The 19496-nt window shown below is 29.6% G+C and overlaps 2 protein-coding genes and 1 long non-coding RNA gene across 4 annotated transcripts in view; 2 read left to right on the top strand and 1 right to left on the bottom strand.

Moving 5' to 3' along the window:
* HisT (Histamine transporter) overlaps positions 1 to 3842 on the top strand; it is a 145719-nt gene extending 141877 nt beyond the window's left edge. For both annotated transcript variants that reach the window (XM_088232561.1, XM_088232560.1), the window contains 2 exons: positions 2661 to 2766; positions 2892 to 3842. In XM_088232561.1, the coding sequence (XP_088088687.1) occupies positions 2661 to 2766; positions 2892 to 3071 (286 nt within the window). In that variant the 3' untranslated portion in view covers positions 3072 to 3842. The remainder of the gene's footprint in view (positions 1 to 2660; positions 2767 to 2891) is intronic.
* A 7805-nt stretch (positions 3843 to 11647) lies between these two features.
* Rrp42 (exosome complex component Rrp42) lies at positions 11648 to 14799 on the bottom strand. The gene is made up of 6 exons (XM_088232562.1): positions 14661 to 14799; positions 14386 to 14582; positions 13942 to 14107; positions 12759 to 12938; positions 12191 to 12405; positions 11648 to 11823 (listed from the first exon to the last, which is right to left on the bottom strand). The coding sequence occupies exons 1-6, from the start codon at positions 14712 to 14714 to the stop codon at positions 11724 to 11726; spliced, it is 912 nt and encodes a 303-aa protein (XP_088088688.1). The 5' UTR covers positions 14715 to 14799; the 3' UTR covers positions 11648 to 11723.
* An 81-nt stretch (positions 14800 to 14880) lies between these two features.
* On the top strand, positions 14881 to 19239 carry LOC148277688 (uncharacterized). Its single transcript, XR_015823388.1, has 4 exons — positions 14881 to 15318; positions 15670 to 15850; positions 16630 to 16707; positions 17879 to 19239. It is a non-coding gene; the product is annotated as an uncharacterized LOC148277688 (long non-coding RNA).
* The last annotated feature ends 257 nt before the right edge of the window (positions 19240 to 19496 follow it).

The raw sequence follows: 19496 nt of genomic DNA, 5'->3' as shown, positions 1-19496 counted from the left end.
CTCAATTATTGTGTCAGACATATTGTTATAATTTTATTAAACTTAATACACAAATTGAGAAAATGTAAAAAAATGCACTGTCAAGGGTTTTGGTCAGGAGCCACCGGTGCTTGAAACACCCATTTAAAATTAATTCGAAAAAATATGTTCTGGATAAATTTGGATTTAAAATGAAATTTGCAAAAATGCAAATTTTTTACCAACTCTTCCTTTGACCAGTCTGTTTTTTGGCTGACTGGAAGATATTGCTTTTAGCAATAAGTCCGCTAAAGTACTTATTCCTTGTACTTGAATATTTAAACAAATAAAATAAACTAACTTAATAAAGCACCAATATCAGTAAATAAAATAACCAGACTAGACAACGATTGCCTTCTAGTTCTTTAAGTAGCAATGCATAAATAAATCATTCTCAGTATGTTGGAACAGTCGATAATATTGTTAAATATTTTATGGTAGAGTGAATAAACATAAATACTGGAACACTTGTGTAATTATATGTAATAATAAATATAAATACTGAAACAGTTGAGTATTTTCAAAACATGTATGTGTACATAGTAAATATGTATCATTAAGCTATAATTATTCTCAATCAATTGTTAGGAAGATAAACATTGATCATTTCACTATTAAATTGTTCCTAAATAACAAAGTGAATAAGCCTCAGTGTAGCGGATAAATGGTATTCCATGATTCATTGATTATACTTTAGTCTCATTTTATCAAATTCATTTGATAAAAATTTATTAAAAAATATTTATTTGTATAATTAGTTTACTTTGTAAATTTACAAGGTAACTTAAATTTACTTACTACTATAAATTATGACAATTTCATAATTGGTATATATTACAAAAGAATTAAACATTTTTGAGAAAGAAATAGGGACTAGAGTGCTCGACTGACTACTAAATATGGACTACAGTGCTCATGCTCGTGCTCAGTGCTCATTTAGATGAAATAATTTATAGAGATGAATCTCACCAATAGCAATAAATGATTCAGCTCTTTTACTTCACAAATGTAAACATTTGGAGGAATTGGAGTAATATGGATGTTCAAACATACCTAGGCAAAATAGTTAATGTTATCACTTAAACCACTGAATGACGGGTCGTAAGCCCAGTAAATGCCTAGATTTCCAAATTCTATCCGTAAAAATGTTCTCGGTCCTTGTTTTTATTGATTGTGTGATAAATATTTTATTTTCATTTATTTGAATTATTTTCACAAATATTTATAAAAAATCAAATCTTAAAATTAAAATCCTGCTAAGTGAGGACGTTCAGTTCTATGGGAAATTTAATATAAAAAGGTTTTTTACTTGCGGTATTTTTTATTTTATTTTACAGCGAAGTTTCTTGAAACTGTATGAAAAAATGTATAAAAATAGTTTTAATTAGTTTGAATGATGTCACAAGTTTTTGTAAATCAACCAATCAATTACAGCGTTTACATGTATTCTGATAGATTTCCGGTTTTCGGGAAGCCATTTACATTTCTTTACAATATACATTTATTATATTTAGACAGCTACGGGGTTCTGCTTTCAATTGTTATGACAACTCACCGAAGAGAACTAATGATGTTCAGGCGAAGTAATTTGAAAATTACAAAACTTTGAAAAATCATAGCGATAAGAATACGATACATAAAATTATAATATTTTAACTTAGTTTGACAAACAAATAAAAGGAAAAATTAAAAATATTGAACTTACTTATTGAAAGCATGGAATTCATCAGTATGTTGGTAAAATAAATATGTCTATCTTGATAGCTCCCTAGCTGGTGGTACCTAATCCAATCCAATTTGGACATACTCAAAATATTGTTTATTATTTTAATGTGTATTTGACATTTATTTATTAACTGACCGTGTCCAATTCATACACATTGACAAACATGCCTATGATATATAGAAAACACAAATAGAAAAGACATAGATGTAAAGCAGACAATGTTTACAAATTATATACTAAAAGCTTTTAAGAGATTTGTAAAATATTTTAATTCACATTAAAATAATCAAGACTGTGAAAAGTATTTACTATCCTGATCATTCTGGGAAAAGGCGCCTGAATACAGGGGCGAATCATGTATGTAAGTGATTATGCGCAGCTTCCCATTATATTTTACTATCCATAATGTTTTACGGTAACTTTATTTACAGAAAAACAAACAAATTATTATTATTTCTTATAAATCACTGCCACAGTTAGTATATTTTTCCAAATTTAAATAAAAATATTAATAAAAAGCGCCTAGCACCAGAAGTGATCCAAGAAACTAGCCGATTATTCCAGCGTATTTCTATATACAAATAATTTTACTATATTTTGAACATTGTGAATCCAATTGTGGTTTTTTCCTAGAGTAAGCTTGCAGATTACACAAATTATTTGAAAATTCTCGATTTGGAAAACAGTATTTCGAACACTATTTCTTAAGGGCTACTTTTCTTTGAGATGATACAGTTGACATACGACCACCATTACTTCCATGTGTTATATGTCTTGGTCATACAGAATAATAAATAAGAGCGATGTTGAAAATATGAGTACTATATATTATCTATGAGTACATGTATTTTTTAATGTTAAATTGCATGCATAACCACATGTTTAATATTACTCATAATTTATTCATTGATTGCAGATTCTTTATGACGGGTTATCTACCAGTGGGATTTGAGTTTGCAGCTGAAATAACATATCCTGAACCAGAGGGCACAACTTCAGGATTACTGAATGCCTCAGCACAGGTTATTAATTTAACTATTTTTTGATCTGATCAATAAGGAAAGAAAAGTTGTATATCTTAATTAAATTATTGACAAAGAACTAAATTACCCAATAATTTATTACTACATTTTTTTTTCTTTGACAGGTTTTTGGTATCTCATTCACTATTATGTACGGCTATTTCTTGGACATGTGGGGAGATCTTTGGTCAAACATCATACTGTGCATTATCCTTGTAATTGGAACTATATTCACCATGCTGATCAAAGCGGATCTTCTGAGGCAAAACGGAGGAACAGTGGACCTTAAATTAGAACTTCAATAAACTGAGAAACTGATCTCAAATTCTCAAATCAATAAGATGAAAGAAGTCAAAATGCAAAGCATTTTATTACAATATTAAATGCGATTTTGAACATAAAGTATAGTTATTAACTGTTATTTATTGATGGAAAGTGTTTCCAAAGATGATAGTGATGTAATTATTGATTCTCGAAGCAAATAGTAGTCTAGGATCGCTTACATTGTTGCCAAAGTATTGAAGAATACATACTTAGAAACATCACAGTATTTTGCATAGAACAATTTTTAATGAATTATTTTTTTACAATCGAATTTTATCGAATGAATATGTCTGAAAAGTAAGTAGCTATTTTCAGGGAAGTTTAGCGGACATCTGTCGTAGAATAATGAGTTTTAGACAAATAATTAGTATGCAAAGGTTATAATGCAATTTGCAGTATTTATAGACTTAAGTAATCTATAGACTTAAGGATATTTATTATTAATACAGTGAGAGAAAGGATTATCGGAATAGTCGGAGATTTAAAGTTCTATATGATTTAAATTAGTAAGCAAATAAGTTTCCAATTTTCATTGGTATTCCTATTCCTCTTTTTAAGCATCCACATTCCTGTAATATAAAAGCATGTATTGTTTTTTTTAGTTTAAAAATTGAATTTTACTATTGAGATTAACAAATTCTTTGGTCAAACTTAAAATTGTTGAGAGTTAATTATTTACAAAAGTATTCAAATGAACAATATTTACATAACAGTATTAACACTTAATTTTAAGAGTAACTTTTAAAATAAAAGAATGTGAAATGTAGATCTATGAAAATCTTAAAATAACGAAAAGAATGATACCTCCTTCATTATTAAAAATATTTGTTATGGAGCTTTATAAATTGTACTAAAGTGAGTTGACAATATTCATAAATACAATGTGTCAAAACAATTATTTTCATAGAAATCTATTCCAAATATAATTGATTATTTATGTAGATTGATGTATAGACTCTATTTATATTTGTAATATAATGTAGTAATTAAGATAAATACCTAAAAATAAACTGAAAATCAATCCAAAGCTTAATTTATCACAATTGTTAGATTACCACTTTCAATTATTATACTTCATATTAAAATAAAACAATTGAACGAATAAGGGATGGAAAATAGGATCAAATACACAGTATAGGCAAACGCCTAAAAATTATAAAAAATATTAATTTTAACACTGACAACTAGAGATGAAATGGATATCCATAAACATTTCCAGTAACAATTGGCCGGGTAGCTTAATATCTGGCAGATACATAATATTCATTAAACTGCAAAAATTTAATGAAATCAACGCCACTAAATTGATTTAGATTTATTGATATCGACGTTCGTCAGTATTTAGTATACATTCTTGAAAAAATATTTAACCAGGAAATAAAAAACATTTATTGAAAATATTTTTGCGTGAAAAAAAACACAATGGGCCGGATATCCGGCTTAGGGGCTCGCAGAATATCCGGTATCCGGCCAAACCACTATACGTTTCATTAAGTAGAGCGATTTGTTATTGGTTATGATAAGGTCATAATATTTAAATTCAGTATTGATGTTTTCAAAGTGTTAGCATGAGAGGAAAGCCATTAGAACATCAACGCCCTCAATTATGTTGTACTCTTTTTGTCAATCTGTATATTAGAGCATTTAAAGATGTTGTAGATACCGAAGCATCACGATTGAATGCCATGTTAAGTACATATTTTTTTCACCTTAACAGATTATTAGAGATATGTGTTTTTCTTCAACATGCTCTCTCTCGAAAAAAACTTACATATCAAGAACTAAGCGAAATTTGGGACCCCTTATGCTTGTTATTATAATACCGTGTATCTATTAATTGATTAAATATTTTTTAATCAATCCTTTATAAATATTTTGACTCCAATTTTGCCATCCCAACAACAGTTTTCTTGTTAAATTTTTCTCTTTAATCGAAAATAATAAAATTATTCTTTTTCAACTAGATGTATAGCCAATGCCTTGCAGGGAACCTGCTCCACACCACAGGTGTAAAATTGTTGGTGTGTAAAAATTCATGATGCATTTAATTAAAATAAATGCTAGAGAAGTGGAAAAACTGTAAAACGACATAAATTACCATGTCTCTGAAAGAGATGGTGATACTTTGTATCCGTGTACAATAGTAGATTAAGACTATCTGTTACTACACGATTTCATTAATATCATTTTATGTTTACAATATTCTAGTTTCTGGTGTAAATTGATAATTAAGTAAGAGATGTTGCTAAACAAAATGGCTTAAATATAATTTCCAAATGAGATGGAAAAATGTGTCATTTATCAAATTTTCACGGTGCATATAACACTGTATTATTACACCAAGTCATATTATTTTTACTCTTACATTATTTACTTCGAAGTTTAATGATCAATTTTGGCTCCAGGTTGATAGTGGTATTATATTGAATATTTTTTAATCTACCCAGTCAGTTGTCGAACCGTGGATGTTATTCATACTACTGTAATGTAACAAATTATTAATTTATTTATTCACACCCCTTCTGCACCTTATAATGCACAGGACACTTCACAAATGCAATGTATTTCGATAATATCATACATGAAGGTAAGGTAATCAGTCTTACACTTCAAGGACCGGTCCAGGGACAGTGAATATTGCAGTGTAAATCCACATTTTGAACAAATATTTCGTTTATCCACTTATTTAATTTTCTTTATCTGGCCTGACATGACACAAACATTTAACACTACACCATTTTGGTTTTTGTTATTTAGTCAAAGTAGGTTTAATGGAGTTGTGTTTTCCCTTAATTATAGACACATTTTGCACAATAACGTTTTAGCCAACTCATAGTTTTGATGATTTCATATAGTACACTTCAGGTTTTAATTAAACATAAATATGAGAAAAATTTGGTAAATGGAATGTAAAAAATATTTATTCCTTAAATGATCCAACTGGTAATTTTGTATTTAACCAGTACTAAGTTATTATATTATTAGTTTATATTATCTAAAATCAAAATTGCCACCAAATATACAAGTCTTTTTGTATTAAATAAAATATCAATATTTAGAAAAATTAAGTAGTGTCCAGTATTTTTGTTTTCCAGTTTTAGAAATTTATGTGTTGTTTTGTGCAGTGAAAATAAATTGTCATCTAACAAAAATCAATCTTCAGAAATGTATTTTTAATGTTCCAACTTCAACTTGCATGAACTGGTGCTTAATAGTATTTATCAATATTTAAATAGAAAGACATTATTCTTTTACCATATTATATTATAGCCTCGTTTTGCTAAACATCTGGCATTTCCACAAATTTCCCTTGTGCATGTGAAATGTTTGTTAACATATTGCAACAGAGATGGAGAACATTTTAGATAGGAGAATATAAAAGTCTAGGCATCTACGGGGCTTGTGACCTGTCGTTGGCTGGTATAAGTGGCCACACTGTAACATTCACTATTCTGCCTATATTTGAACTACTATATTCCTTCAATTCTTCCATCTGTTGATATTTGTGATGTTAAAGAGCTGAAACCTTTATTGATGTCCAGCCAATGACAGATCACAAGCCCCGTAGATGCCTAGACTTTTATATTCTCTTATCTAAAATGTTCTCCATCTCAGTTGTAATATGTTAATTTTAACAGCTCCCTAGGGGGTTGAATCCAGTTCTTGTCTACAAAATTTTGACAAACTCAAAACATTGTTGATGAAATGTTTATGTTTAACTGCATTGTGATAATTGTATTAAGTTTACTTTGATATCTATTGTTATAAAAGTTTTTATTATATTAATAAAAACATTTATGTTCTTGTAATGAATAAACCCAAAAATGCAATTACGTTAACATTATAAAGCAAATATTTTTTTGCACCATAACAGGCCAGGGCTGGTATTCCGAATGCGTTTACAGCGCGCTATAATGCGTATTTAGTACGTAAAAACGCGCTATAATTTCGTTCGGAATACCAGCCCGGGAGCACGATGACAATGGCTAATTACAGTACAGGCTTGAGAACAACGCCAGTTGATTTTTAGGTTCTCACCGGGAATCGTACCAGAACATTCTGTGCACGAGTCAAGAATCTATGCTATTAAACCACGGAGGCTGTTAAATGTATTTACATGTTAAATATATTTGTATTCAAAATAATGTTTAATAAGCCATTTTCAAATCTAATATGTTCAACTTTTAAAAATATTAATAATAGCATTTATATAATATTTATGTGCAGTAAATTAAAATGAAATCGTTAAGTGTTAAAAAGATTTTAAAAGTTATTGATTGTTAAAATTTATGGGTAGAAAAATCAATTGGGAAATTAGCATACAATTAGTCCCAAAAATAATAAAACCGTTTAACTCTAGAATATTATATTAACACTGGAAAGGTGAACGGTCTGAGTCACCATTTGATGAAAATTTTCTTTTTTAGTTGTTTAAATGATTTAACAGGTTGACTGCCGCTCTGCTAGAGATGGAGTGAGGAATGCAGATTTTTTCCACGAAATCGCTTAAATGGTGTTTATTAATGCTTTTAGTACAATAGTTCAAGTGTAGTGCCAATAGATAGACAATTCGCTACAACAGTTGTCAGTGGAATATTGACTAATAGAAATAACACACTGTTATAACACATAATCGCCCCCCCACGCACTACCCTAATCTACATATATGTGTACACAATTAAGAGAATACACAATTAAGAGAGTCTGAGAAAACATTGATTCATGAAGTTCTGACAGAACATTTTACATTAAATTCAAATTTAAAACAATCCTAAGTGGTGCTTCATCTAGATTATCTTTCCAGCATCAATATGAAATTCCAATTTACATAAATATGCCAAAATATCTATGTAAATAATATTAAAATGCATATTTGTATTTTTTTATAAAATAACAAATTAGAAATTTTAGAATTTATAAAGCTGTATTCCATATTAGTCTGTAAATTTATTGGCTTGTAATAATTTGCAATTAACTGGGTGATAATTAATGATATTTCTGTTAAAGGCTGTTATCATAAAATTCCTTTTAGGATAAGTCCTTTTCCTAAGGTTTTGTTCCTTACACGATCACAATATGATTCTGATATTTTTTTGAGTTCTATTAATATAATATTAGAGCACATTCCAGAGCCTAAATATCTACTTTTAAAATGTGTGTATTAAAAAACAATATATTTGTATATATATATACAAAAATTTAATTATCTGCATACCTACCCAAAATGATCAGTGAGAACTGTCATTTTTAGTAACTACGTATATGTACATTATTTAAAATGATGTAGATTGCTTTAAGCTTTGGGTACAAATTATATATGTACCTCAGAGGCAGACGGATGCAAATCCAAACATCAAATGTTTAAAACAAGCCTAAAGAATCTACTTTCTCTATGTAATTTCTAATAATTTATAGTATTAATTTGTATATTCAGTATCTTAATACATTGGTTCTTTCATTATAAGGCTTACATTTCTTTAAAATCAATGGACATAATCATAAACTGGATACGAAAATTGAAATATCATTTAACCAAATTCTGGATGCAAATCCAGAATTGCCTCCGTCTGCCTCTGAGGTACAGATATAATCTGCAGAAATTCAAAATTCTTTTAAGGGACAAAGTGTAAATTGTTCAAGAAAGGGAGAAGTATTTTTTGTTTTTAATTATTTTTGTTGTACAATATTAATTTGTTCTTATATGTCGACTATTAATATATATATAAATCTACAAACATATTTTAATTTCAATTTTTTCTTTCTTTCCTTCAACAATTTACACTTCCCACTGTCCCTCTGTCGGCGATATATTTTTTTGGATGTTCATCATAATGTCCATAGAAAATGACAATAATATACAATTTTAAGCTATTTAAGACTATTGTAATAATGTGATGATTACTATTAGAACTGTATTTATGTATGGTAGATTAAAAATTTAGAAGACTTCTCAATTTAATGACAATAAATGTAGTTGTGTGTGTATAGAAAACTGTTTGAAACAAATGATGAACAAATTAATAAAGGTTTAAAAAACAAAAGCATGTTTTACTTTAACTCAACCTAATATATATTCATAACACAGTATGTATACTTAATAATAAATCAGTTAATTCTTTAATTATACATAATATAATAAAAATGTAACAATGAGGGAATTCTTTTGTATTTTGATTGATGGTATTTCATGTCAGATAAGGCACGCTCGCAGATATATGTGATTCCGAATGTAGAAATCAACATTTAGCATAATGTTGCCCAACGGATAAAACTAATTGGTCATATTCATTTATTGGAAACGCAACAATTTAATTCTCATCGACAAATTTGTTTTTTTCAAGCTAAAAAGATTAAGTGGTATAACTTGTATTTTTATTATTTAGTTTTATAAAAAATGATATCATATTTTAATGTATCATGGGTAATTCTGAACATAATTTTCTATTTTCTATCACCAGACATGTCACATCAAATATTAATTCTGACAAAGTTTTGCTCCACAATGTTTGATGAAAATTTTGCTGTAAAATGTTCAGCTTGCGGGCCGCGGGCCGCCAGTTGGACAGTGCTGATTTGAGTTCTGTAATTTTGAAATTACACCCCCTGTAAGGTCAGGAGTTCACATTGGTGATTTATGATTTTTCCTGACATTTAAAAGTAGAACCCGTACCCGTCAAAACACGCTAAACATCGAAAAATATGGCTACCCGGAAACCAGAAATTAATCACAATTCTATAATTGGTTGTTTATTATTAACACATGTTCACATGAACCTGTGACGTTTCAAAGTAGTTTATTTTTATTAATTTTTTCATATATTTTGAGGAACTTCACTATACAATTAAATGCTTTAATTTATACTGTGTTATATCCCATAGCACTGAACTATCTCATTACATCAAACGTTTTTTATACAAAAAAATAACTAACTAGCACTTAAACCAGCAAATGACATGTCATAAGCTCTGTAAATGCCTAGACTTCCATAATCCCTTCTCTAAAATGTTCTCCATTCCAGATGAAATTTGTTAATCTTAATGACTCCCTAGGGGGTGAAATCTAGTCTTTTGTCTACAAACATTTGGACAAACTCAAAATACCGTAATAAAACCAACTGGTCCAAGTAGACGTTTCAAAATTGGAAAATTGATTCCAGGCGTTGCCTAGTATGTAAAATTATTTAATCAGATGAATCTCTTCACAACAACAAAGGTTTCAGCTCTTTAACTTCACTAAAATCAACAAATGGAAGAATTGAAGAAATATGGACGAGAAATCAGCGCAACGTGGTCTTTGCCAAAATGGAGGAAGTGCAGTTAAATGATTCGCTTTTTGCATTTGATGGGAAAACGTGTGAGGAAATAAAAGCAAAATTGGATGTTGTTTATGGGGACCCTTCGCCATTAATGATAATGGGTAGATATTGGTTCAATGAATTTAAACGTGGACAAACATCTGTTTTTGATGAGAATCCCGGAGAAGGGATTACCGAGGAAATCATTGAAAAAGTCCAAGACATAATTTTCACTGATTGTCAAACGAAAGTGCGCAGAGGAGAAGACGCCATAGGTGTGTCGATGGAAACGGCAATTAATATCTTACATAAGTTGGTGATGAAAAAGTTGTCAGCCCGATGGGTGCCGCGAATGCTTACGGTGGATGCGGCTTTCAACTTTGAAGCTGCATTTGAAGCAATTTAAGAACAATCTGAAGGACCTTTTGCATCAAGTTATCACCGTCAATGAGACCTGAATTCATCATTATACACTGGAAACTAAGCAACAATTGAAATAATGGGTTGCTTCCGGTGAATCTGCTCCAAAGTAAGCCAAGACAATTCATTTGGCCGGAAAAATTATGTCAATATTTTTTTTAAAAAGGAAAAAAATCACTGGGCAATACTACACCGAGTTATTGGAAGGAAACACAGCCCTATTTTGCAAATTAAGAACTGCTATTTCACCATGACAACGCATCAGCACATTCATCCGTAACTGTCCCGCCAAATGCGTGAATTGCATTATGAATTTCTGCGGCAACCCCCCTTTTGATTTTTTCTTATTCCCGGACATGAACAAATAGCTCCCAGGAAAAAAAAATTGCTCAAATGAGGAGGTCATCATCGAAACAAAGGCGTATTTTGCACAGTTCGACAATACCTATTCTTTGGGGGTCTAAAAAAATTGCAGGAATGTTGGGAAAAGTGCATAACTCTAAAAGGGGACTATGTTGAAAAACAAATCATTTGTTTTTAAAAAAAAATTACCTTTGCATTTCTAACGGGTTCTTATTGAACCGCCCTCATATTACATACATACATTATTCATCGAGTCTTTAAAAGGCAGAGTTTTTCATTGTTTTTGTTTTGTATTCACAATATTTATTTGCATAAACACAATATGTAGTCATTCTATTCATAGCAAATGAACTAACACAAAATATGTACCTGAATCATAATTCTCAATCATAGAAAGTTGTTTGGTGTTTAGTTGCAGTTTTCATGAGCCTCGCAAGTATATTCATTAAGGCTATACTTGAAATAAATATACAAATAAATTCAATACTTAATAAAACAGCTTTATTTATATTAGATTAAATGCAGCTATGTTTGATTACTGCATACATATTAAATTCACTTCAAAAATCCATATGGTGCTTTCTTTTTATCACTGGCACTTTCCTCTTCATATAAAGACTTACTAAGTGCTTGATCGAGAGTCAACCCAGCTGACCTAAAATATAATTTACATACAGGATATATATAATAATACCAATATTTAAGTAACTTCTATATGTATATTGAATTCTAGTGAATATAACAATTGTTTTTTATATTGCCGTTTCTAAATGAATATTACAACAATATGGCATAATATAGTTCAGTATTGCTGATACTTAGACTCATCAGTCAATTAACCCATGTCATATGGATGGACATGTAACAAAAAACGAATAAATATTCATTCAAATACCCCGTATTATTTTTAATCAATAAATAATAGACAATATCAGACCCCCATTAAAGGCCTGGGGACGTCCAATCAACATGTTTAGTGTTGTATTTATTGTTGTATTTATCAACATTTAGTTACAACTTACAATCCTTCCTTCAATTCTCGTGTTAGGGATGAAGAATGTAAAGATCCGCCTCCATGAGTCATGACAGTGGTAATTTTTCCGGCAGAAGAATCTGAGTTCCCTCTATAGGACATTGGATTCCCGGTTATTCCGACGACAAGAGAAACGGGACTACATTTCTCTTCTTCAGCGCTGGGATCAACAACACAATTTTTACCAATTCTGCAAAGTGTGACCTGCAATAGATAACATAACTGTAATTAATACCAGCCATTCATGTGTTTTCTTGTGTTTTCTTGTGTAAATGAAATTAAGGAAAAATTTAATTAATTTAATAGAATTTGTGGATTAGATAAATAAAGCAATATTAATATAACCTGCTTCGATTTTTACTTCATATGTTACTACAATCTTTCTGATGATTCCACAAGGACTTCAATTATATCACTTTGATATGATGCACGCAGGCAATCCATTTTTTTAAGTCAAAATATGAATATGTTTACAGCAAAATTAAAGTTCACAATTCAACTGTAACAAGTTTGATACAATATTTTGGAAATACAATACACATTAAAAAATGTCTTACGAGTAATGGAGCTGTTCCAACGTTTAACCTTACAGAGTTGAATAAATCATCAGATAATTTAAGGTCAATGGAGCCTCCATCAATAACCGCTGCTTCTACGCGTGGTATTCTAGTATTAAAAAGTGCAGCTTTAACCGCTAATGATACTGCATCAAATAGATTTCCGCCGCATTCTAGAATCTATAAATATAAAATTTTAAATCATTTTATTTTATTGGGTCTAATTATTTTAATGCTTCTTGTACACCTTGCCTAAAAACAGAGTAGAAAAATTATATAATGTAAAATTGATGTTAGTAACCCTGGAGATTTTTTTTTGATAGGGGATACACCTGTTAAAAGAGGGATAAGCTTTCAACTCTGAAAAGTTATACAATGTCAAGTTTATGTTAGTAACCTCTGAAGACTGTATTTTTAATGGGGGATACGCTAGTACTAAAAGAAGGGTAAACTTTCAAATCAGATAAATTAAAAATAAAAGCATGATCCCAATATACTATTTTATATGGCAGGTCCCATAATTTGACTAAAGGCCATACTTATTAGATTTCCTTATACCAGGTTTATATTAAGAAATAACTATACCTGGTTTAACTATTTATAATCGATATAAAAAAAAGCTTACTTATAAAAATATTTATTACCTAGAATACCAATTCACAGGTTATTTCATGCTTACTTTTTTAAACAGTCAACACTGATATGTGCGCGTGCACAGTAACTTTTATAACAACACAAACAAATGTCAAAGTCAAATCGAGACTACTGTCAGTGTAATCGAGAACATGGAGAAAACCGTTAGAAAAAGAAATCAAAACTAGAAAGAAGAGAAGTTAAAAACGAATTCTATAGTTTATTCATGTTTCTTTTTTTATCACAATTAATTAAAACACATACAAACATATAACATTTCAGATATTATTTAAACAAATAATTTAAAATCACTTGAATCGCATTGAGATGGTCGCGGGACTTCGAAATTGTTTAAAATTGAAAAAAAAACTGATAAACTATCCATTTTGATTTGCCACAGGACCACAACCCGGTTCACTACTTACCAAGTAAAGCTAGAACGATTTTGAATTTAAAATAAATTCAAAGCTGATCAACAATGTCGGTTATTAGTGGGATAAATAATTATTTTTTAATATTGTTATATTTTTAAAATATCAATTTCACTCACCAATACATCAACAAATAATTTCCAGCATTGTTTTTCGGGTAAAATACATAATTGTTTTAAATCAAATGCTTGTGGTGATTCATATGCCCTTAACAGACTATTAGATATCAATGTTCCTAGTTGCTCTCCCCCTCTTCCTTCAAACTCGGGGGTTGCGTTAGCCGAACTAAAACAAAGGTACTATATATAAAATTAGCAGATAGCGGTTTGGAGAGCCATTAAATTGCTGACATAATAATTATTAGCTACTTGCATTTGAAGATTTGGCGGGACAAAAAATGATTTTTCATAAATTATTTACAGGTATTTAAGTGATAATGTAAAATAAAAACCTAATTTTAAAAACTTATTTTACGCATTTCTTGCAATGGCTATAGTACAAATGTTGAAATAGTATTACATGGCGAAATAGCAAAACAATTATTAATAAACCATTTTTAATACCAGTCCACGAAAAATTCTATCTTTCCTTGGTCCCGTTTGTCGAGTGTGGGGACATCGATTTCTGCTTTAACTCCTACAAGAATATCCGTATTAGCTAGTCGTAATCTGGCTGATCCACTGGCACAGTTCACTATGTCTGTCTCTAGTTCCATTGGCCTGTAATCAATCCTAGCTCGTCCATCGGAACGATAATCATCCTAAAAAATAGAGGTTAGAAAATATAGTAAAAATGTTATAACAATAGATATATAGTGTTAAATATATTAAGCGTTTACCTGTACACCATGAATGATAAACATTTTTTCTGCGTCACTTAAAAGGATGCTCATTTTTATGATTTTATGATACCGCCAAAATGATTTGTTTATAAAACGAAGAAATATACACAGCGTTTGCACATGTCAGACGTCAACTGTCATTTTCGATTTTTAACGTTTTCGTTGTATTGGTACTGCTTTTCACTCGCCTGTGCGCGCGTCTATGTTTTAAAAAACCATTCATAGTTTATGGATGGTACCATAAACAATAAAATTATTTTGACATTGACAGCTGACATGTCCAAGTATAAAATCATAACAAATTAAAAATTTAAAACTGAGGGACACTAACTTTGCCTGATAATATTTATATAATTCCTATGTTGTAATCAAAACGCAGTTCATAAAGTAAATAATGATATACTCTAACTACCACTAATGATGACGTCGTTTGATACAACTTGATGTCAGTATTGTCAGTCATTTTTGTTGTCTTCTCGTTGAGAAACGGTGTTTCTTTTAGCAATGCCAACCTGCGCCGTTATTAGTTGTCGAAACTATAATTCAAAAACAAAGGGCACAAATATTAAATATTACTCATTTCCCAAAGACGATAGCTTAGCTCAAAATTGGATTCTTGCCTGTGGGCGAAAAAAACCTATTAACATTAAATTTGGTGAGTATTATATTTCTGTGGCTTGGAGGGCCAGTATCAGATTTTATGTTATTCTTGCCAACGTAGACGTAACTTTGTAGAGGGTCAATGTCAATTTAAAAAAGTGTTTTGTTTCATTTTACATACACCCATATCTGGTAATGTTTTTAAAAAAAATAATATTAGTTACAAACATGTCGAACAGCTCATTATAACGCCACAAAACGGAAGGAGAATATCTCTCTTGTAATATTGCGATTTACAACATTGGTCCAAGCTTTGTGATTTGTGATAGATTTGTGCTCTAACAACTAAAGTTAATTAAAGTTGAGATAATAATTATATATGTGCACAAATGTGTTTTGCTTTCAGCTGCAATCTGCTCCATTCATTTTGATGAATCCAGCATAATGGTTTCACTACAGCAGCGGCTTTTAAATTATTCTTCAAGTACTTTCCGCAATTTAAAACCAGATGCTATTCCCACTCTAAACTTGCCAAATGAACAAAAAATATCAAAAAGAAAAAAAAAACTTAAAGGAAGAATATCTCGGTAATGTTTTCAATGTTTATTTCTTGTTGAATAAAATATTAGAAAAATTTTACTATCAGTAAACATACGCGATTACTGAATCCTGGCTTCTAGTGTAATAATTGGCACATTGTATTTTGTGTATGTAGTCTTGGATTTAGACTTCGCATACTTATAAACTCATCTTAAGCTTTTTAAATTTACATTTGAAGTAATTCGTGTTGAATTCTTAAGTCATTAAAAATCTTTTCTCGAACCCAGTTGTTGAATCCTGTGATTTATCTCCGTAATTAGGCCTCTTGGCCCGTTGTGGTGCAAAAACAACACAAAAATATATTGTTATTTGTATAATGTTATGATATGTACAAGTGATACTTGACTTTTATACAAAATTAGTTTCTGGAGATGTGTACAAATACTAAATGCATAAGAGTTTTAAAAGTGCATTTAGAAAGATTATAGATTGAATATTAAAGATGATATATTATAATTAAGTTAAAATGGCATGTTAGCAATCACTATTTTTTTTTATAAGACTTGTCAAGAAGTTGAATAAATAAAAGTCTGTAAAAAAATAATTTATATATTGCATGAAAAGTGCCAAGGACGGTATTTAACTTTTTTTTCTACTTTTAATAAACCCAACAAAAAATGCAAAGGTAATACATAAATAGTATATATATATTTTTATATTAATGTAGTTACTCCATACTATATTTATATTTTTAATTCCATATTAATATTAATTGCTATACACCTTCACACTGATTAATTTCATACTTTCTTCTCTTATTTTACAGAGAAAATGATCAAACAATTGACAAATTGTCAAATAAGCTTCCCATTTCTTCATTAGAAAATGATGAAATCTTAAAGAGGTAATTATGAATATAATAACTTAAAACGACACATAAGTTGATTTTCAATACACAAGTTATAAATAATCTGTATTATCATCATAATATGGCAATAATTTATTTATGGCATTTCTACCATTTGCAATTGATGTTATTAAATTTTGTTATAACAAGAGAAAAACATTAGATAGTAAGTCCCAAATAACGGCATTTTTAAGTTCGGAATTGTCTGCACGTTTTGCTCGCTGCATTCTTTAGTTAAAATAGAACATCGAAATGAAATTTGAATTATGTGCCAACCGAAAATTTCAAATGATAAGATTTCATTTAAACTTTTCTGCTGAGAACTTTACAGAATACACGTTTTTACGAAGTAACAATACAGTTTATTGTGAAAATTCATTTAAACTAAGAATTGCCCCAAAAATATGAATTTCGAATTATTGTTGTTTTAATTTCCACATTTTTACTGTAATAGGTAACTTTACTTACCCGATCGACTGAAATTGTTTACATCTTTTTGCCATAAAAAATGGTGATTTCAGTTTTATATTTATGTAGAGACATTAAGAATATTGATATTTGAGGCATTGTCTAAATTTTGAACTCTTTGTAAAGGTGTATTGTGTTGAACTACTGTCAGAATATTTCGACAGTAAAATATATTAACTGGTTTTCAAATTAATAAGAATAATTGGTGTGCATGCATTATCGACCTATAGTGTGTACTAATAGGTGGGTGGCATGCATGAATATTAATTGTAGAAATGAAGCATGCATTTAAAGATATAATATTAATGGGATTTTATCCTCAGCCTACCTTTACGATGCGACAGCGTGATAGTTAGTTAGTTACTTCACCACTTGAAACCAAATCACTCAAATACTTGATTTCTGATTGGTATCGGAACCACAATTTTTCTAGAGCAAAATATTGATAAATTTACTCAATATGTAGGATATACATTTTTTAATAAATATAACATTAGGTAGACAAATACGCGTCTAAAAAAATTTTCACCTAAATAATTCATTGAAGTGATTTAAAAAAATGGTAGCAAAGTGAATGGGGTTATATAAATTATTTCTGTGCTATGCATATTATGTATGTACATATGTACTTATATGAAAAATAACAATACCTCCCAATTTGTATAAAAATGTTTATTCTAGATTTCTGTTTTTTTTTCAGGAAAGATAAAAACATTGTTGAATTAAACGTGCAAATTAGTATATTAGAAGAGATAATCTTTACTTTACAAAAGGACAATCGTGTATTGCGAGAAAAATTAACAGCAGCTCTTCAGAAAAGCAGCCTGGAAAATACTCAAACAGAAATAAAATCACTTAAGTGAAAGAAGTGAAATATCAAATCGATTTTTAAAACATGGAAAAGAAGACTGTTGTTTCATAATATTGACACAAAAAAATAATAACTACATATGTTACGGAATATCTTTTTGTTGAACTGTCTATTTGGGTTTTAATTTGGAAAATTATAATGACGTGTTTAAAATGGAACTGGAACCGGGCGAGTGCAGATAAGTAAGTCCTCCTCGTAGTTCAGTGGTTGGTGCGTTCGCCCATCATGGCAAAGCGGACACCAAATGTTTTAAGAATAGTTCTACACTGAAATACTTTATTTTTCTTGGACTTTCACCTGAATCACCTTACCTTATTTTTCAAGAAATAAAATGACCGAAATACACTGGAGCACTGAACTGTGTATAAGTGGGTGTGGGCAGATAAATGAGAGTGTATTACTACTCCATCTCAATTGGAGTATGAAATCTCTATTTATTATCTAAGATTAAAGTGATTGAATGGATCCACAATTAATTAAATTTAAGCGGTCTAACAAAAATCCAATAGTGAAATATCGCTTTTTTTAAACTTTTTTAAAGTAATAAAGGTGTATAAAATACTGTTCAGTAAAAAAAATAAGTTTTGTTACTTATTAGCAGCATAAAAAATATTTTTAAATTTTGAATTCCCGCAAAAACGGTAATTCCATTGGCCACGCCTCCAATATGTCACGATTCATGTTTATTTGTTCCTGACCATTCAAGTTTGCTTAGAAAATTGTCACAAATCTTGACGTCATTGTCACAACTATCAATGCCAAACATGTCGCGTTTTTCTAGAGACACATTTTTTTATATTTATTCATGAAAATATTTCTCCACAATATCTATATTGATTTTGAAAGTACAAATAATTTTTCCAAATCCATTTCATTTATGTTTATCGGTATTCGTAGTATGTGATATTTCCCTATTCCTAATTGCCCCACTTCCTAGGTAATTTTAAACACCTCTTTTTTTTTTCTTCTTAGATATGGACCAGGATTAAATGATTACTTTTTTCTTATATTATTCTCTTTGTTATAGTTTATCAACGTGTTTTTTTTTTTATTGAAATTCTATAGAATCGATTCTAATCTAAAATTTCTCAAAAAAAAAATTATCAAACAGCCGTCCATCTTAGGCTATTCAATCAAAAGAAAAACTGTTTTATGTATTATTTGTGAAAATATACCTGCTAAAAGAAGCTTAACAATTTTTTTATTTGATAATATTATTTGAATGAGAAAATTGGATTTAAAATGGAATGTTTACAAAGTCAAGTTTTTAGATTTAGGCATAGGCATTACAAAAGACAATTTTATATTGGATTAAAACATCAAATTGTTGTACTTTCATGCCATCATTTGTCACACAAAATAGAGTTTACTGTGTTTTCCATTTCTGATTTGTGGCCTATTTAACAAACCAATGACCTGAAAATCAATTTATAAAGAAATCGGTTTG

The sequence above is a fragment of the Micrasema longulum genome, unplaced genomic scaffold (assembly GCF_059751315.1).
Source record: "Micrasema longulum isolate JH-2025_06_02 unplaced genomic scaffold, ASM5975131v1 h1tg000995l, whole genome shotgun sequence".
NCBI classification, from domain to species: domain Eukaryota; kingdom Metazoa; phylum Arthropoda; class Insecta; order Trichoptera; family Brachycentridae; genus Micrasema; species Micrasema longulum.
This window is presented reverse-complemented; position numbering and strand designations above follow the sequence as displayed.